General features: G+C 40.6%; 1 protein-coding gene across 9 annotated transcripts in view; it reads left to right on the forward strand.

Annotated features, from left to right (window-relative positions):
• The window catches only part of MYO18A (myosin XVIIIA), a 243,618-nt gene that overhangs the window by 110,423 nt on the left and 115,612 nt on the right, over positions 1 to 17,583 (forward strand). For all 9 annotated transcript variants that reach the window (XM_075263717.1, XM_075263719.1, XM_075263718.1 and 6 more), the window contains 4 exons: positions 4,012 to 4,188; positions 6,254 to 6,344; positions 10,765 to 10,957; positions 13,522 to 13,608. In XM_075263717.1, the coding sequence (XP_075119818.1) occupies positions 4,012 to 4,188; positions 6,254 to 6,344; positions 10,765 to 10,957; positions 13,522 to 13,608 (548 nt within the window). The remainder of the gene's footprint in view (positions 1 to 4,011; positions 4,189 to 6,253; positions 6,345 to 10,764; positions 10,958 to 13,521; positions 13,609 to 17,583) is intronic.

The raw sequence follows: 17,583 nt of genomic DNA on the forward strand, positions 1-17,583 counted from the left end.
CAACTATACAGCGCACTTTGCACAAATAGAAGCTGTATGGGAGAGTGATGAGAAAGAAGCCGTTTCTGCACGTACGCCACAAATAGAGTTGCCTGAGGTATGAAAAAGCACATTTGGACAAGGCAGCTTCATTTTGGAAACAAAAATTGAGTTGTTTGGTTATAAAAAAAGGCGTTATGCATGGCGTCCAAAAAGAAACAGCATTCCAAGAAAAACACTTGCTACCCACTGTAAAATTTGGTGGAGGTTCCATCATGCTTTGGGGCTGTGTGGCCAATGCCGGCATCGGGAATCTTGTTAAAGTTGAGAGTCGCATATTTCAGCAAGACAATGATCCAAAACACCGCTCCAAATCCTCAGGCATTCATGCAGAGGAACAATTACAATGTTCTGGAATGGCCATCCCAGTCCCCAGACCTGAATATCATTGAACATCTGTGGGATGATTTGAAGCGGGCTGTCCATGCTCGGCGACCATCTAACTTAACTGAACTTGAATTGTTTGTCCAAAATACCTTTATCCAGGATCCAGGAACTGATTAAAATCTACAGGAAGCGACTAGAGGCTGTTATCTTTGCAAAAGGAGGATCTACTAAATATTAATGTCACTTTTCTGTTGAGGTGCCCATACTTTTGCACCGGTCAAATTTTGGTTTAATGCATATTGCGCATTTTCTGTTAGTACAATAAACCTCATTTCAATCCTGAAATATTACTGTGTCCATCAGTTATTAGATATATCAAACTGAAATGGCTGTTGCAAATACCAAAATATTTAGAACTAAAAATGATTAAGATTAATAGGGGTGCCCAAACTTTTTCATAGGACTGTAAGAGTCCTGGCATCATGTCCGCCTTCTGCTGCCATTCTGATGATTTTCAGGTCTCTGCTAGACTCGATCCAGCTACATATACCGGCTCAACGAGTCACTGCATGAGGCGGGTCACTGTTATGGCCAGTGATTGGCTGAGTATCATTATATAGGACTTCCTGTATGATGAGGCGGGTCCAGGAAGTAGAGAATAACTGAGACCCAATAAGTGATGGAGTAGGAGTTGGTGTGGTGAATGATGCCAGGTTTTTTTTTTTTTGTCTTTTTTTTTTTTTTTAAACCGTTTTGCCCCTATACAACAAAAATTATTTTTTTTTATCCCACTAGACTGTACCTTTAATGGTAAAAAAAAAAAAATGGCACACTGCTAAATCATTTTAGATTGTGAAAAAAAAAAAGTAAAATTAAAAATCAATATGTAATGATAAAATCTTTCCTCTTTCCCCGAAATTAAGACCTACCCCCTAGCATGAATTTTCAGGATTTTTGGAATATGCTTAAAATATAAGACCTACTCCAAAAATAAGCCCTAGTTACAGCTCATGAAAAATTGTGTCCAGACAGCTGTGCATGTGAAAAAGGACCAATACAATAGATTCTTCAACCAGGGAGGCAGACACCCTCAAAAGAAAGCGGACATCCCCAAAAGAATCAGACATTGACCTTAAGGGAGCTATCTGTACAAGATGGTACTAGTGAGATAGTTCTCCAGGACAATAATGGTTGACCACAGGTAGTTCCGGGCTTTCACACACAGATCAGGTAGTCTTGCTGGCATCAGTCCACTCCTGAGCCTGAGGGTTGTGGCTGCTTTTAGTGAACAGAGCGAGCCAACCGCTACACTTGGCAATGGCAAGGGACCTGACGGTGTCATGCCTTTGACATGAGTGACACAGATCTGTGTGTGAGAGTCCATCCACCATTGGCCAACTCTAATTGTTTTGGGTGTAAGGGGATCTGCTGAGTAGATTTTTGGTCATAGAAACAAATAAAACATCCCTTGAAATTTAGACCTAACCCATCTTTCGAACATAGAATAATATAAGAACCTGTCTTATTTCCAAAGAAACACGGTATCTAGCTATCTCTATCCCTCTATCTATCTCTGTATCTATCACAATGACTGATGGTGGTTGAATGAATTAGACCAAGGACCAGCCTGCAATCTGCGCTCATCCTGCAGTGATCCCTCAGCAGTATGGCAGCACCTATGATCAATGTGTTGTTGTACTAGACAAATGGTATACACAATTTTTTATTTATTTTTTTTCTTCCCAATTTTTTTTTTTTTTGCTCTCTATCCCTTTATATAAAACCCCTTTGTGTTCGGCGTAGTACACTACATAACAATTAGATAACTGTGTGTTTGTTTTCTAACTGCGTGTTTTTATTTGCATGTTGCATGCTGCTCCGTTGCAATACAGAAGCAGATGAAGGTAAAGACGCGTTTCATCCCTTCTTCTTTCATATACCTCCAAGTGAATTTGTTTCTTGTGTTATCTCTTTATATTCATGCTCAGTCTCTCCATATCGGTCACAGTGTGACAGCTCTTTAATTGAGTCATTGTCGTATTGACACTAGTGTTTCTCATCTCTCATGCCTGTGCCTTGTCTGGGTGACAATATTGTTTCATCTTTGTGTTTATTAGACCATCTCTGCCAAGAGTACTGTCACTCCCGAGCTGGCATCACTTCTGACATTTCCATACAGTTATTTTCCATTTTATTAAAGCCGTGTTTGCAGCTAACAAATACTTGTGTCCTCAAGTAACGCGGCTTAATAGTCTGCTGTCTATAGCGTTGCTCCATAATTTATCAGGGATGAGACAAACAACCTTTTTGAGTAACGTTTAAAGGGTTCTTTCACCGGTAATATTGACGTATGCCATCAATGTATGATTTGTGAGGATCCAAGATCAAAATAGAGCAGAGAGGTTGTGCCGTTTTGTTCCAAAAACCGCGACACTCCAGACTTAAAGGGGTCTGCCAGATCCAAAATACCTCACACATTAATAATTGTTCTGTGTAGGTATTACCTAAGTAGCCATTCTGGCAATCACCTATAGGAATCTGGGCTTCACTGTAGGAAGACCTCCACGTTGCTACCTTGGGGTGGTCCCAGTATTGGTGATAACTGGCCAGGCAGGGCAGGGACTATGGTGCAGAGCAACAAGGTGTCAAGAAGAAGCAGTGTGTGACTGAGTTTAGCACACTCTGCATACTTGCATGGTCAGAGGACAGGTATATGGTCAGGATAGGCAGAGATTGTGCAGGGCAGATTAGGGCTGGCCGCAAAGGTTCAGTGGTCAGGAACAAGCTGGCATCTGCAACAGGTAGAAGATGGTGGCAGCAGACTGAGACAAAGCCAGGGAATAAGCCGAGGTCAAACACAAAATGTCAAGCATTAAACGATAAACGCTTAGCTGGAACATTTTTAGGCTAGAAATCTGATTGCTCAGTAAAGCAAACTGGCAGAGATAGACTAGGTAAGAATTACTGTTGCACTATGGCCCTTTTACATAATAGGAAGGGATTGTTCATGTTATGGGCAGATCCAGCAGCAGCAAATGCACAACAGCTGAAAGGAGCCGGAGTTGTACAACGTGTAGCAAAGCTAGCCTGGTGGCTATGAACACTGGGCCAATATTATAGTTATTTTGCATATTCAGATGCCGCTCTGTTTCTTAAAAAAAAAAAAAAAAAAAGTGAAAGGATCTAAAGCTTCCTTTTTTTGTGGTCAGATGAGTTCCCAGATTTCAGAAATTGATGGCATGTCTTAATAATGTACTGGTTGCCCATTGGCCTCCCTCGCAGTTTCATCTGTGCCTTGTACTTCAATGTGTTTGTCTTTGTCCCGCAGCCTGTGACTGGTGATGCACCAAGCTTGCCTGACCTCTCGGTGGGGTTATGCAGTAAGGAGGAACGGGGATCTCTGGACCCCCCAATCTTCTCAGTTCAATGACCATGAAAGGTTAAATGGTGCTGTCACATATTTGGATCTGTCACTAGAAGACCAATACCATCAACTACAACTAACTTGAGACAAAGTACAATGTTAGATGTTCTGCTGGCGAAATCTTCCCTCCACAAGCTCACTTTACTAGGTTTACCTTTCTGGTATGCATTGCTTTTTGGTAAAGATTTGCCATTCATTTAATAATCTGTGTTCTTGTAAAGCTGGCAGAAAGCAGTTTGCCCGGCACGAGTGGGCACAGAAAGCTGCGTATCTCCTGGGCTGCTCCCTGGAAGAACTTTCCTCATCAATATTCAAGCACCAACCTAAAACCGGCGGTCTGCAGAAGTCAACCTCCTTCCGTCAAGGTCTGGATGATGCAAGCCAAGGAGATGGACCAGGTAAGTGATGCTGTAGTATGGACTTGCTATTCTACGCGTAGATCGAGATCTAATTACAATGGAAATGAATAGAAAACTTGTTTGCAGAAAATTGCCTCTTAGTATAAGGCTTCCTTGCTTAATATTTCATGGCACCCTTTGCTGGCAGTCGTTGCTATCCATGCACTTTCTAGAAGACATGCAGTTATCCTGTAATGAGTCCGCTATAGACAAAAGAAAAGAAGTGCTGAATGTAGCGAAGTGGATACCGCTAAGGAAATGTGTTATAACAGGTTGGCCATTGGAATGAATGACCGTCCATGTAATAAATAGGGTTAGGTTCACCAGAGAAATAGCTTCTCTATGTGGGTGGATCTCACTTTGCCTTATTTGGGGTATAATGAAAGTGGTTGCCATGATAAAACAAATCCTTTTAAGAATTGCTTTCATCTTGAATCATTGATGTCATTTTAATAGCATCAGAATTATTCCAATTAGCTATAGGCAAGTCCTCAAAGTGACTTGTAGGTCTGCAGGAGACTTTAAATATCATGCAGGTTAGACTAAGTTCACATTTAAGCCAGACTTTTCTTTGTTCTGGTCCTTTATTCTGTGGGCTTTTAACAGTAAGTTGTAGATAAGAGGCTACCAGTGCACAGAATGAAGCAATAAATGAATTAACCAGCCAGCAGCGATGTCTACTCCACCCCTCCCTTCTCTATACTGCTTAGAGGCTGAATATGGAGACGCATATGATGGAAACAAGCTGTCAGATTGAAGATGAGGAGCAGGAGAACATCTTAATAAGTGATGACGGAAACAGATGTACCTATGATGTATTATAAAGTTTCTTATATTCAAATGTACTGTTCATTTATGAACAGTTTTTTTTTTATAGCTGGAGGTATGCTATAACGTGACTGCATGATGTTGCTGGAGCACTCGATATATAAAGGAACCTTTCGATAGTAGTGTTCTCGTAATTCTTTATGGAAGCAATTATTCACCAAGACTGTATCTCTAGGTGAAGTGTCCTTTTAATGAGATCTTGGAGTGTAACTTTTGTGTTCTTTGTAAATAAGTGCTTATATTGCTTTAATACGTGACATTTACAGCTTTGTTTCATTAGACTTTCCCACTATTAGAAGATGGCCCGACTCTAGCCTGAATCACAAGTCACTTTTATCATCTCTACAATTTTCTGTTGACTTTAAATTTCTTAACCTTTTTAAAATGTAGAATTTCCAGCCTTTAATTGAAACATCTCCTTCGCTGCCTCAGAAGTTCGGCTGACATTTTCTTTGCATTTTTTTGCGTGTTGCTTTTGCTCTTGACGGTTTCAATTAGACAAAGGCACGGTGAATAAGTAACTCCATAATGAGGTGCCCCTGCCTGGAAACAGCCATACTAGTGACCTGCATTATGGTAGGACAAGCTGACCTTACTTACCTGCTTGTGTACCTATCTGCTCCAGGTTACAGTTTACTTGTACTTATAGGCTCCACTCTAAATGGGTATCCGCTAAGGTCAGGTCTACACAACAGCCTGAAGTATATACTCAGCAACGTTAGACCTACATAATCATTTGCTGTGTTGTCCTAGTCGTGTCTCCTGAACGCTATATATTCTCTTGACTGGTATACAGGGAAACCCAAGTGGATTTGCAATACTCTGCGCGTACCATTCAGATATCTCCATGATTTGAAAGTGGCTCCAAAATTGGGGCTATACTTTTATTTATAGAGGTTTTCTGACATTTACTACCCGATCTCTACATCCAGGATCCTCTCAACGAACCGGAAATGACTGCCCAACCAATCACTGACTGAGTTGCTTCACTGAGATTGGCTAGTCAGTCACTTCCTGTGTGTCAGCAAGGACCAGGAAGTAGCGATCAGTAGGGATCAGTGAGTAGATGCTATTTTTGTTGGAATTTTTTTTGTGAAAGGTAAGATTCTAGCCTGACAACCCCTTTAACCTAAAGAAGCTTAATATTACTTGTACTAAACAGTAATAGGAGAGAGTCCATGTTTCTATTACATTATTATTAATATATATGTATAATATTTTTTCTCCCCATTTACAGGTTCCAAGTTATCCGCTTTGGACTGTCTGGAAGGGATGGCGTCCGGTTTGTACTCCGAGCTGTTTACACTGCTCATCTCGCTGCTTAACAGGTATGGTTGGGGCAAAATTACTATAAAATTCTAAAACCCAAGATAAAAAGGTGGAATTTAGAACTCAAATATATTTTTTTCATTGGATAAAATGTAAACATTACTTATTGTCCAGTGAAAACGTATCAAGCCTTTTTAGAGGTGAATACTTTGTGAATCCCAGTAATCTCAGTGGAGTGGGAATACATATGTGTGTCCTGCCCTAAGTCTAAGTCACATGCATACACACAACTGTCGTGTATGGGTCAGTAAAAAGACCCCCCAGAACAGACTGCACACTGTATATCATCCGTTCTTATGGACCCTCTCATTTGTATATAGGAGACTGAGCTGCTTGCTTTACTGTAAAAACTGTATAGTCGCCCCAAACATATGTATAAAGCGTTTCAACCTATACTTGGCTCTTAGGCCTCTGACTACACAAGAATGTGAATTGTACAGCTGCATTGTGTAAGATTTAAGGAAGAGTTGAAATCTCTTATTCTGAAGGTCCAAGCAGATCTCTCTCCCCCCCCCCCCCCCAGCCTCGGCGAGAGAGTTATGGAGGCGCCATTGCTCATTAATCATTGATATTGTTTCTAGACCATTTGTATCTAGAGCAGATCTCTCCCAGATTTATTCCTCTTGCATTGGGCTTTAGTGGTTATTTAAGGTGTATGGTTCTATAGTTTCAGTGAAGCTGAATGACTGTAATAATTCTTGTTCCCAGATATGAGCACATAAAAGCCGGCTGTAAAACAAAGAAATATGTAGCACTTTGCTGCCTTTAATAGTAAGGAAAATGCGAAGGCAAATAGAAACAGTCATGTTCAGTAATATGACAGACTGTGACTGACAAGATGATGAGCGCCTCCTATGGCTGAATGTATCTGTACACGTGATGTAGAGGTTTCAGTTCACACAATGCTGCTTTAAATGCATAATGCATGAGCACATTGCAGGAAAAAAAATAACTGGATAAGTATAACCATGGGGTGAAAATTGAATGCTATTACTGACTGGTCCATAATGGTTTCAGAATTTTCACTCTCCACGTGTACTCAAAGAAAGCCCCTTGCTTGTGATGGGAAGGCCCATTGTTGACCTTGAAACCTAGTAAATTATTCATTAGTGTAAAACAGAATATAAAATGTTTGCTAAAAAGCAAATCCCAATAAATTGCTGAATACTGGGGTTGGATGATTGTGTCCGAAATATTGGCTGGCTATACACATTAGATGGGGTTTTCAGGAGGTTAGGCCAACCTTCAAGCAGATGGATTTAACTACTTTCCAGGCTAAAAAATATTGATGATCAATCCTAAGTGTAGGACATCTCTATCAGATCGATGGGGGTCCAACACCTTTTATCTGTTCTCGCCAGCGGCTACAAAGAGAATGGAGCTGGAAGCAGACAGCACTGTTCCCTGTGTAGTGGCCAGATCTGGTTACTGCACATCAGTTCTAATTCACTTTAATCGGCAACTAAGCTGCAGTCATTCGGCTCAGACACTATACAGAAAACAGCGCTTTCTGCCTCCTGCTCCATTCTCTGTGTATCAGCTGCTGGGGTCTCAGGTGTTGGTTCCCCACTGATCTGATATGGATGACCTATCTGGCTAAAGTGTATGAACAGTTTTTGGGCAGTGGTTTTAGGCCTAAATTATATTGACCTGTACAATATTAAATCCAGGGGAAGACTTATAGTAAATGTAACCTGTACAGATGTAAGGGGACCTGTCGCCATATAGAACTACCTTTCCTTCTACCATATTGCTTGTAAAGGACTGCTTCGGTGGCTCTTTTGGTTGACAATTACTAGTAGGGTATGTTCACACATTTCAGCGGGTATTTTGCACCATAGAAAAATGGTGCCCACATAGCATTGTTGTAAAAGGGTCCTCTTCGGTTATGTCTGCCCTTTTATTAAGTCTTTTCACATTTACAGACCTTTCCCTATCAGTCAGTGTCTACCCTGGGCATTGTCAGATGTGGAGATAAAATGGTTAAGAGCATCCATTGTTCTCCCTACCTGATGCACCATTAATAGTTAATATACATGACTTATCGCCTCTATTCCTCATCACACGTGTGTATTCACATAGAAAAGTGTTTACTGTGCTACTAACTAGGACATCAGTCTTGTGTACAGGTGAATTGTAGCCCAGTCACTGTTGTTCATGTTCACACTTCAAATGGAGGTTGCTGCCATCATCCATCAAGCGGGTGTTTTATTTCTCATGGTTATGGTGCATGATCAGTTTGCAGAAAGGACGAGCGTCTGTTCACAGACCATCCCCTGCAGGATCAGGACAATCCCTGTGATATTTATGAATAAACCTTATTCCATTAACCAGTTTTATACCCAAAGTCCTGGAACGATCACAATAGTTGATTCTAAGTAATTTTGCAATATTTATAACATAAGTTTTTCCCCATGTTTCCCACTTGATGTCACTGTTAATAATGCCAACTGACAGGGATAGAATCAGTTTCCTTCCCCTTCTGGCAGCTGACCGTGTAGTCCCTTCTTACTTTCCCCACAAATGGTTATTGTGTATCAAAATGATAAAAATAAAAAAATTATAAATCTGTACTGAAATCTGCATGTATAACTGCACCACTTGGATTTTTTTGTGTAGATAAATGTGGATTTCATTGCAGATTTTCCACATGTAAATCTTGATCATGTTCATGTACCCTTATAGGGTTAGTTAACAGTTTTTTTGCAGAAGGATTTTTGAGGTGAAATCCACCATGAAAGCCACCATGGAGCAACTTGTAATGTGTGGGGGCCACTGTGGAGCAGACTGTACTGTGTGGGGGCCACTGTGGAGCAGATTGTACTGTGTGGGGACCACTGTGCAGCAGATTATACTGTGTGGAGGCCACTGTGCAGCAGATTATACTGTGTGGGCCACTGTGCAGCAGATTATACTGTTTGGAGGCCACTGTGCAGCAGATTATACTGTGTGGAGGCCACTGTGCAGCAGATTATACTGTGTGGGGGCCACTGTGGAGCTGACTGTACTGTGTGGGGGTCACAGTGGAGCAGAAAGCTCTATATAAAGCCCCATTCGTATGACCATATTTTGCAGGTCTGTAATTGTGTGCAATTGTGGATCTGCACATTATTAAGGTTAAATTGCTGTGTTGGCACTTTGTGATAAATTAGTGGGTTTTGGGTTGTAGTTTGGGCACTCGTTCTCTAAAAGGTTCGCCATTACTGCTATAGACTATAATGGAGTCTGCCAGTTGTCCATCGGGTTTCTGCTAATTTAATACTGAAACCCAGCAGATAGAAAAGTCTTCCTTGCCGGACTTTTCTTTCCACCGATTATAGGCAGAATCTACATCTCCAACCCTTACTCTGCACAAAATTTTGGAGCCCAGTGGTCTGCTTTAAGCCACACTTTATTCCCACTAAGCCATACCGCTTTATCACCATGTCACGTCCTGTTTGGTGAAGCATAAATATATAGTGCAAGTCATGTACGCCAAACTGAGCCCACATGCAGTCATTTTAGCTAACGTCTCCTAGTGTCTGGGGATTTTGGTAACCACAGTAGCCACAGTTTCAGCGTCCATAGGGTGTACACACGTTGTAAAACTCATTCTCACAAAAAAGGGTTAACGCAGCTTTGAGATTGACTATCGGAGCCCATAGTGATAGTGGTAATAGCATTCCCTTCTGCCGAGCTGCCTGCTTTATTTCACCTGCAGTGCTTCCAATAAGAAGAAACCCCTCCACGTTGTGAGTGGGTAATGACCACCAGGTAATGACGCCGCCACTTGAACAGTTTAGAGGCTGAAGACTGTAAACCTGTGCTGTGTGATGAATGTGTTAAGACACACATGAGAATGCATTGCCCTCTATCTGTAGTGGTTAATCAGAGCGCGCTCGGCAGGTATAAATCACTTTATTGCTGGGTATGCGAGGGGGTGCGCAGGGATCCCGACTCCGCAGCTTATCACGGAGAGATTCATGATTGTAGGGTTCTTCTGCAGTGCATAGGGTAACATTACTCTGCTGCTCTTCCTAAAAGTTATTTATGTTCTCATGTTCATAGCCATGCTTCCAATCTTTTATATGTGCAGCTTAAATACTGGATGAGGCTTTTACTAGCTGGCAGAGATAGTGTACTTTGTGGAGAGCGCCATACATTTGCCCGCTTTATTACAGATATACAGTGCTCTTGAGTTGCGGGTTTACTTTTTTATTATTATTAGATTTCGTTGCGTTTCCTTATTGCTATTAATATTGTAGCTGATAGCTGGCGTAAGTGAATATGCAGACGCTAATGCTTATTATTCTTCCTGAAATGAGCTGATGAAATCCTCCGTGGATGCGTGCCAGCTCCGGAACGTTTTACACACAACATTATCCTTTTCTGTAATTTTGTAATCCTTTTACCGTTGTGTTTTCTTTGTTGCTTTGACAGAGCCTTGAAATCCAGCCAGCATTCCCTTTGCTCAATCATGATCGTGGACACCCCAGGCTTTCAGAACCCCGAGCTGGTGAAACAGGGACGTGGTGCTACGTTTGAGGAGCTCTGTCACAACTATGCACAAGAGAGGCTACAGGCTCTGTTCCATGAGAAGACTTTTGCGCAAGAGCTTGAGCGATACAAAGAGGTATTCCTATCCTATATGAAGTGGTCACAATTGAGGCTCATTGTATATGGATTGCTGTGTGCCAAACTTTATAGGGGTTCTCTGGGCTAAAAATAAGCATAGGTCCTCCATGCCATATTGGTGGGTATTTGTTCTTATCAGCTGATACAAGGACAGATGGAGCAGATAGCGCTGTTCTCTTTGCAGTGGCCAGACCAGGTTACTGCAGATCACCTCCCCATTCACTTTAATGGCTACTAACCTGCAGTGATTCAATTCCACCACTACACAGAGAACAGCGCTATCTGCTTCCTGCTCAATTATTTGTATCTTCTGTTGAGAACAGCTGATTGATGGCAAGTGTCAGAACCCCACTGACATATCTGTGGCTTTTCTTTAGGATAGATTACTACTTTTAGCACAGAAAACACTTAAGCTAAGGCCTCACGTTGCGGAAATGCAGCTTTATTTTTTTTTGTTTCAATTTTTTGAGCTAAAGCCAAGAATGGCTAGAAAAGGAATGGTGAATTCATAGGAAGCTCTTATACATCTCCTTTATGCTCAATCCACTATTGGCTTTCACTCAAAAAACGCATCAAAATCTGCACCAATAAAATGTGTGTTCCCGCAATGTGGGGCCTTAAACTTTATTATTATGTGAATTTGTCTATAGGTTGAGGAATAGTAATTAAGGACCAATGTGGAAGTCTAGAGCATGCAACTTGATATTGAGCCGAAGCTATATTTAGACCAATGGGTTACCAAAGTTATACCATCTGAATGACGTGACACTTCAGTTCAGCCAATTGAGTCTAATGCAGGAATACTCAAGTTTTTCCATCACATAGGATACAGATTATTTTATAGAATTTTACCTTGGAAACACAGTTGGAACCCAGCAGATATAATACCCCTCCCTCCAAAAAAAAAAAATAAAAAAATCTTTCTTTATTTGGAACCATTCATTATGTTACATGGCTGAAGCTATGTCTACCCTAGATTCTCTCCATACTAATAGAAATCCTACAATGGATCTGAAAACACATTAAAAGGATTGTATGAAAACACTTGGCTTCTTACTTCCCCAAACTACCTCACTGTTGTCCCCATGATGTATTTCTTATTGCCCCAATCAAATGAACAGGTCTGATCCGCAATGCCAGTTATATCCAGTTGACAATAGTGGCAGTGTTTCTGGAAGAACCAGCCATGTTTTTAAAATCTCATACAATCCCTCTAAGTGTTCACCCTGTGTTTTGCGTCTTAGTTGTAGTGCCCTTGTTGTAAAGTCCATTATATCCTATTCCTCCCTCTTAATACGTTTAGTTTTTTTCTTGCTTTCTACTTTCAATGATTTCTCATTAGGTTTGCAGTTAATGATGATCTTAAGTGTAGTCCTAATTTCTTATTCTGTCTGATAGATGTACTGCCGTAGCCGAACCTTAAATTAGACCTAATTGGTTGAGTGATCTGGTGCAATGGGTTCCTGCAGCAACCTGTTTGAAGTTCTTAACTCTCCTCCGACCTCTCTTGATATAATTGCCTTTATATCACTGGAGATTGAGGCGGCGGACTCTGCCAATGCATTATTCAAAAGAATTTTTCTTTTATACTTTTACTGTTGGAAAGTTACATTTTTGCTTTCCAGCTTGTCAGACCATGTGATCTATTATCATTATCGTTATTAGTTTATTTTATTTGTAGTTGTAACGACAACAACAATAATAAATAATAATATATCAATACATTTTTTTATTAATGCAGAATTAATAATAAAGTATTGAATTCATTAAATTATTATTATTTTACTATTATCATTAAATTATAATCAAGAAAATATTATTAAAGGGATCCTATCATTAAAGCTCAATTTTTTTCTCACTAACACATCGGAATAGCCTTAAGAAAGGCTATTCTTCTCCTACCTTTAGATGTCTTCTCCGCGCCTTTCGGTATAAATCCCGGTTTTCATCGATATGCAAATGAGTTCTCTCGCAGCACTTGGGGCGTCCCCAATGCTGCGAGAGAACTCTTCAGCGCGAGGTGGCGCTTCTTCAGGAACATCTTCTTCACGCCTTCCAGCATAGGCTTCAAATATCTAGGCCTAGGGCAAAGCTGACTGCATGCCCGCCGGCCACAAGAAAATGGCCGCATACACAGTATTGTGGGCCCGCCCCCAGTGCTGCGAGAGAGCTCATTTGCATACCAACAAAAACCGGGATTTATACCGAACAGCGGAGAAGACATCTAAAGGTAGGAGAAGAATAGCCTTTCTTAAGGCTATTCCGACGTGTTAGTGAGAAAAAAATTGAGTTTTAATGATAGGATTCCTTTAAGCCTTTGTCCGTTTCCATGTATCATTAGGATCACATCTACTAAATGGTGATCTACTTGAGAGCATTGTCATTTTGGATCTTGTTGAATCTGACAAGTGTTATGTGAGGCTGTTATATCAAGTATAGGCGAGCAGTGATACCCAATGCACCAGCCTGTAAATGTAGCCTTTAGTTACTGACTGATCTCTAATGATGCCTTAACTTCAATCTTAGTCTCATGTATACTAATCGTTCATCTGTCCCCTCTAGGAAAATATAGAGCTTGCTTTAGATGAAATTGAGTCCAGTACATCTGGCTCAATAGCTGCTGTAGACCAAGCTTCACATCAAACACTGGTAAGCAAGGCAGGGGATGCCGTAAGTCTTATAGAGATGTCGGACTTATCATTTTTGTGATCTGGGTTATTTTAATGTACATTACCCTTCTACTATTTGTAGTAATGAAAGGGAAAGTCTTTGTGTTTTGTGTTGTCTGCAAATATTCCAGAACAGGGATCTGACCTGGAGGTAAGTGACTTCACATTGACAGGTAGTATGGGTTAGGTATGAGTGATATGTAAATATAGGTTAATGGGATGATCTTAAAAAATAAATGTCAACCAGCTGTAAATGAAGTTGCAGATTGCTGCGAATTGTCATGTAAGGGTGGACCTTCTGATGTTTTTTTTTACTACTTGGTCTCAACATACGGCATATGTCTACTCTATCCAGTCACTGACCTGTCTCATTCAAAGATTTCATGTGTCTATATGGAGTAGAGACCGGTGGGGACTCAGAAAGGCTGTGTATACATATATATATATACTCAAAGGTCAAAAATGGAAGTCGCATGGTCATTTTAGAACACACTGCTTTTCCTGTGTGTATTTGTAACTGACTGTTTAAAGCAGAACCTGTCCAATATTTGTCACTTTTTATGGACCTCTAAATAGCATCAAATCAATGAGGGGGTCCTTAGAATGGATCCAAGATGGCTGTTAAAGCATGGACCATTTTGTCCGTGTTACATGGCAGTTACTCTCCCCCATTAGTGTGAATACAGCCTAAGGGTCATAACGGGATCAGTAAGGTGAGTTGTGTTTTTTTTTTCTTTTCTTTTTACATAAGTAGTGTGCCCTTTTCTAAAACCATTATCCCTCCAGTCACCCCTTTATTTATAGGAACATATTTGCTCAGACAAGATGAACCCTGTGCAGCCTCACACAGTAGGGGTCCTCGCTTTCCAACTGAAAAGTCATTTCAATGTTTTTTGTTTTTTTTTTTCTCCAAAAAAACATCCTTGGTTACGTTCTGGCCCCTCACTGTAACTTCACTGCGCGTTTCCACAAATAGTACATATACTTTCATAAGTCTAGTGGGTGACAACGCAGACGGGAGACGTGTATCTTACTGCCACTCTCTCCGCAAATGCTTTTTGATCCAATCAAACACGGCTTTTACATTTATTAGGCATAAAGTGGCAGCGAGTGGGTTTTTCTGACTTCGAGAGATGCTCTAGAGAACGATTTTTTTTCTCCCCCTTTTTCTCCCTTGCTTTGGCTGCTTTGCTTAACTTAAGATCCACATTAATAAGAAAAGTAACTGAAATACTTGCAAAGTTTAATAGAATGTGACAGCAGCCGCATGACTCATAAAAACGTTGACAATAAATGTCTGTGGCTGAAGCTCTTAAGAAGCGGCATTTCAAAGCAGTTCATAAATACCCATATGCTCAGATCTGGCAGGTTCTGCAGCCAAGGTAGACGCAGGGAGCAGTAAAGCATTTTCACCCAGGAGAGCCTGTTGTGGCTTCATAAATGATTCATCGTCTCCTTATATTTAATTTATATGGTATTTATTCCATCGGGCCTCTAAATAAAGAGGCGTCTTAACCCTTGTTAAAGCAGAAACAATAGCGGTGGAAGGAGAGAGTTTGTTTTCAATGCACCTTTGCAAGGACACTGGAAGACGAGCTCTGTGAAATGCTGGTTCTCGGGGGAGATTAGCTGGGTCAGGTAAACTTCTCTTTCATTCTCAGGCAGCCTGCAGATAAATCTTCTAATGAGAGGAGAGCGTTGGGAAAGATTCCAAATATGGCTTTTCCCTTCAAGGGGAAACACTTTATTTTTTCATTGCTCAGAAGAGTATCTGTGACCTGTTTGAACAGTAACTGGAAGATGTGGAGCTTTCCTGTAGATTCCCTGCACCACAGCCTCACGCTACGCGGTCGGTCATTTAAAGATCAAACATAAACTTAATATGTTTGTTTTGTTAAACTTGCTCAAGTTCAAGTAAGACCTGCCAAGAAAGCCATCTTAGTAAGCCTTTTATGCAATTCTTAACGCTACTGCATACACTGTCATGCAAGACACATATCAGTGCTAGGTGAGAATACGTAAAACATACCTCCAGTTATAGCCTGTACAATTAATTTGTGAAAAATTGTTTAATATGTGAAAGTTTTGTAATACATCTTATTAAAGAAGTATGTTTTCTTCTTGAATTGTTGCTGTTACACTCTCTTACTATTTCTCCCTTTTTTAACATGGCTAGGTTGTAGATAAGAGGCTGCTAGTGCACAGAACGAGGCAATAAATCATTTCACCAGCCAGCAGGAAAATACTACTCCATATAGTAGTATGTATGTATGTATGTATGTATGTATGTGTGAGGCTGAATATGGAGATGGATATAATATAAACAAGCAGTCACATTAAAGATTAGGAACAGGAAAACCGCTTAATAAGTGGTTAAGGATACAGATCTCCTTAATAAGATATATCACAAAGTTTCTTATATTAACCTGTACTATACATTTATGAAAAGTTGTATAGAATTGGAGGTATGCTTTAAATCTTAGAAGAAACCTTTGTTTTTGATGACTCAATGAAAATTTTTTAATACAGATATCTATATTCTTTTCCCAAATCTGCGACCATCTCAATTTATGGTTTTATATGATAGGAAAGTTACTGTATATACTTGAGTATAAGGTGACTTTTTCAGCATAGTTTTTATGCTGAAAAAGCCCCCCCCAGCTTATACTGGAGTCAGGGTCCAACTCAGGACTGGCAAGAACCTGCATAAATTAAACGATGGGGGAGGTCCTTTAGTGCTACAGTAATAATATAGGAACCCCCCCCCCTCTAGCAATAGAGATGAAAGCCCAGAAGGCCCCTGCTGCTTCCCTGCATCGAGGAGAGGAAGTGAGAATAAAGTGAAAGTAAAACACACAGGTACTTGCTGAAATACTATTCCTAACCCCTAATGTCAGGCATTTGGGGTTATTAATTTAGTTTCAGTAACTCCATGTGCCTCAAATTAATAGCAGTTATTCATGTCCCTCATATTAACCCCTGTGTGTCCCATATAAGGGTCACTAATATGTGAGACACATGAGGGTACTAATAAAGGACCTTAATTATGAAGATACCTAATTATTACCTCCCTATGTCCCATGTATCAGTAACTCTTATGTGAGGCACACAGGGGGTTAATGTGAGGGACATGAGGGGTTAAACTGCTATTAGTATGAGGCACATGGAGTTACTAAGCTGTAATGCACATGACCATGATGTCTCAGTTAATGTAATTTTATTGGTATCTATTTTAATTTTAGAATTTTTCTAGTAGCTTCTGCATTCCCCCTCCTCATAGGCTTATACTCGAGTCAATAAATTTTCCCAGTTTTTTATGGTAAAATTGGGGGCCTCGAGTATATACAGTACATAAAAGTACTAAGCAAGGAGACTCTTCCTTTAGTAATCAATCATGGATACAGGTTAAAAAAAGGAGCCTCATTTAAAGGGAGTGTGTATTTGGTGCCATAAGACAAATGGGTAAGGCTGGGTTCACATCTGCGCTTGCTCACCATTTGGGGATTCTGTCCCCCATTTCATTTGAAAAATGCACAGAGAAAGGCAGGACTTTTCTCTCTGCATTTTTTGGGCAGCAACCCAGTGGATCCTGTTAAAGGCTCTGGTGTCTAAGTTTCCCAAGCAGACCTAAAGAACGGAAACCTGAGCGCAGGTGTAAACCTAATGTGACTGTGCTAACCATGAAAAACACTGACAAAGCACACATCGTTCTGCACTGCATTGTACCTAAAGCCAGACAGGACTCGAGACAGACCAGGAGAGATAGTGAGAGTCCTGCTTGCTGCACCCACACAGACTGACACCATTTTCTGTATTAATGTTATATGTATAAACAGAAGGTCATCAGTGTGTGTCGGCGGGGATCCGTTCATTTATTTAAGTCATGTATATATCCACTCTGGCTAAGACATCTATGAGCCCTATAGAGCACAGGAAAAGGGGCTGTTAATTTGGG

The sequence above is a fragment of the Leptodactylus fuscus genome, chromosome 2, assembly GCF_031893055.1.
Source record: "Leptodactylus fuscus isolate aLepFus1 chromosome 2, aLepFus1.hap2, whole genome shotgun sequence".
Classification (NCBI taxonomy): Eukaryota; Metazoa; Chordata; class Amphibia; order Anura; family Leptodactylidae; genus Leptodactylus; species Leptodactylus fuscus.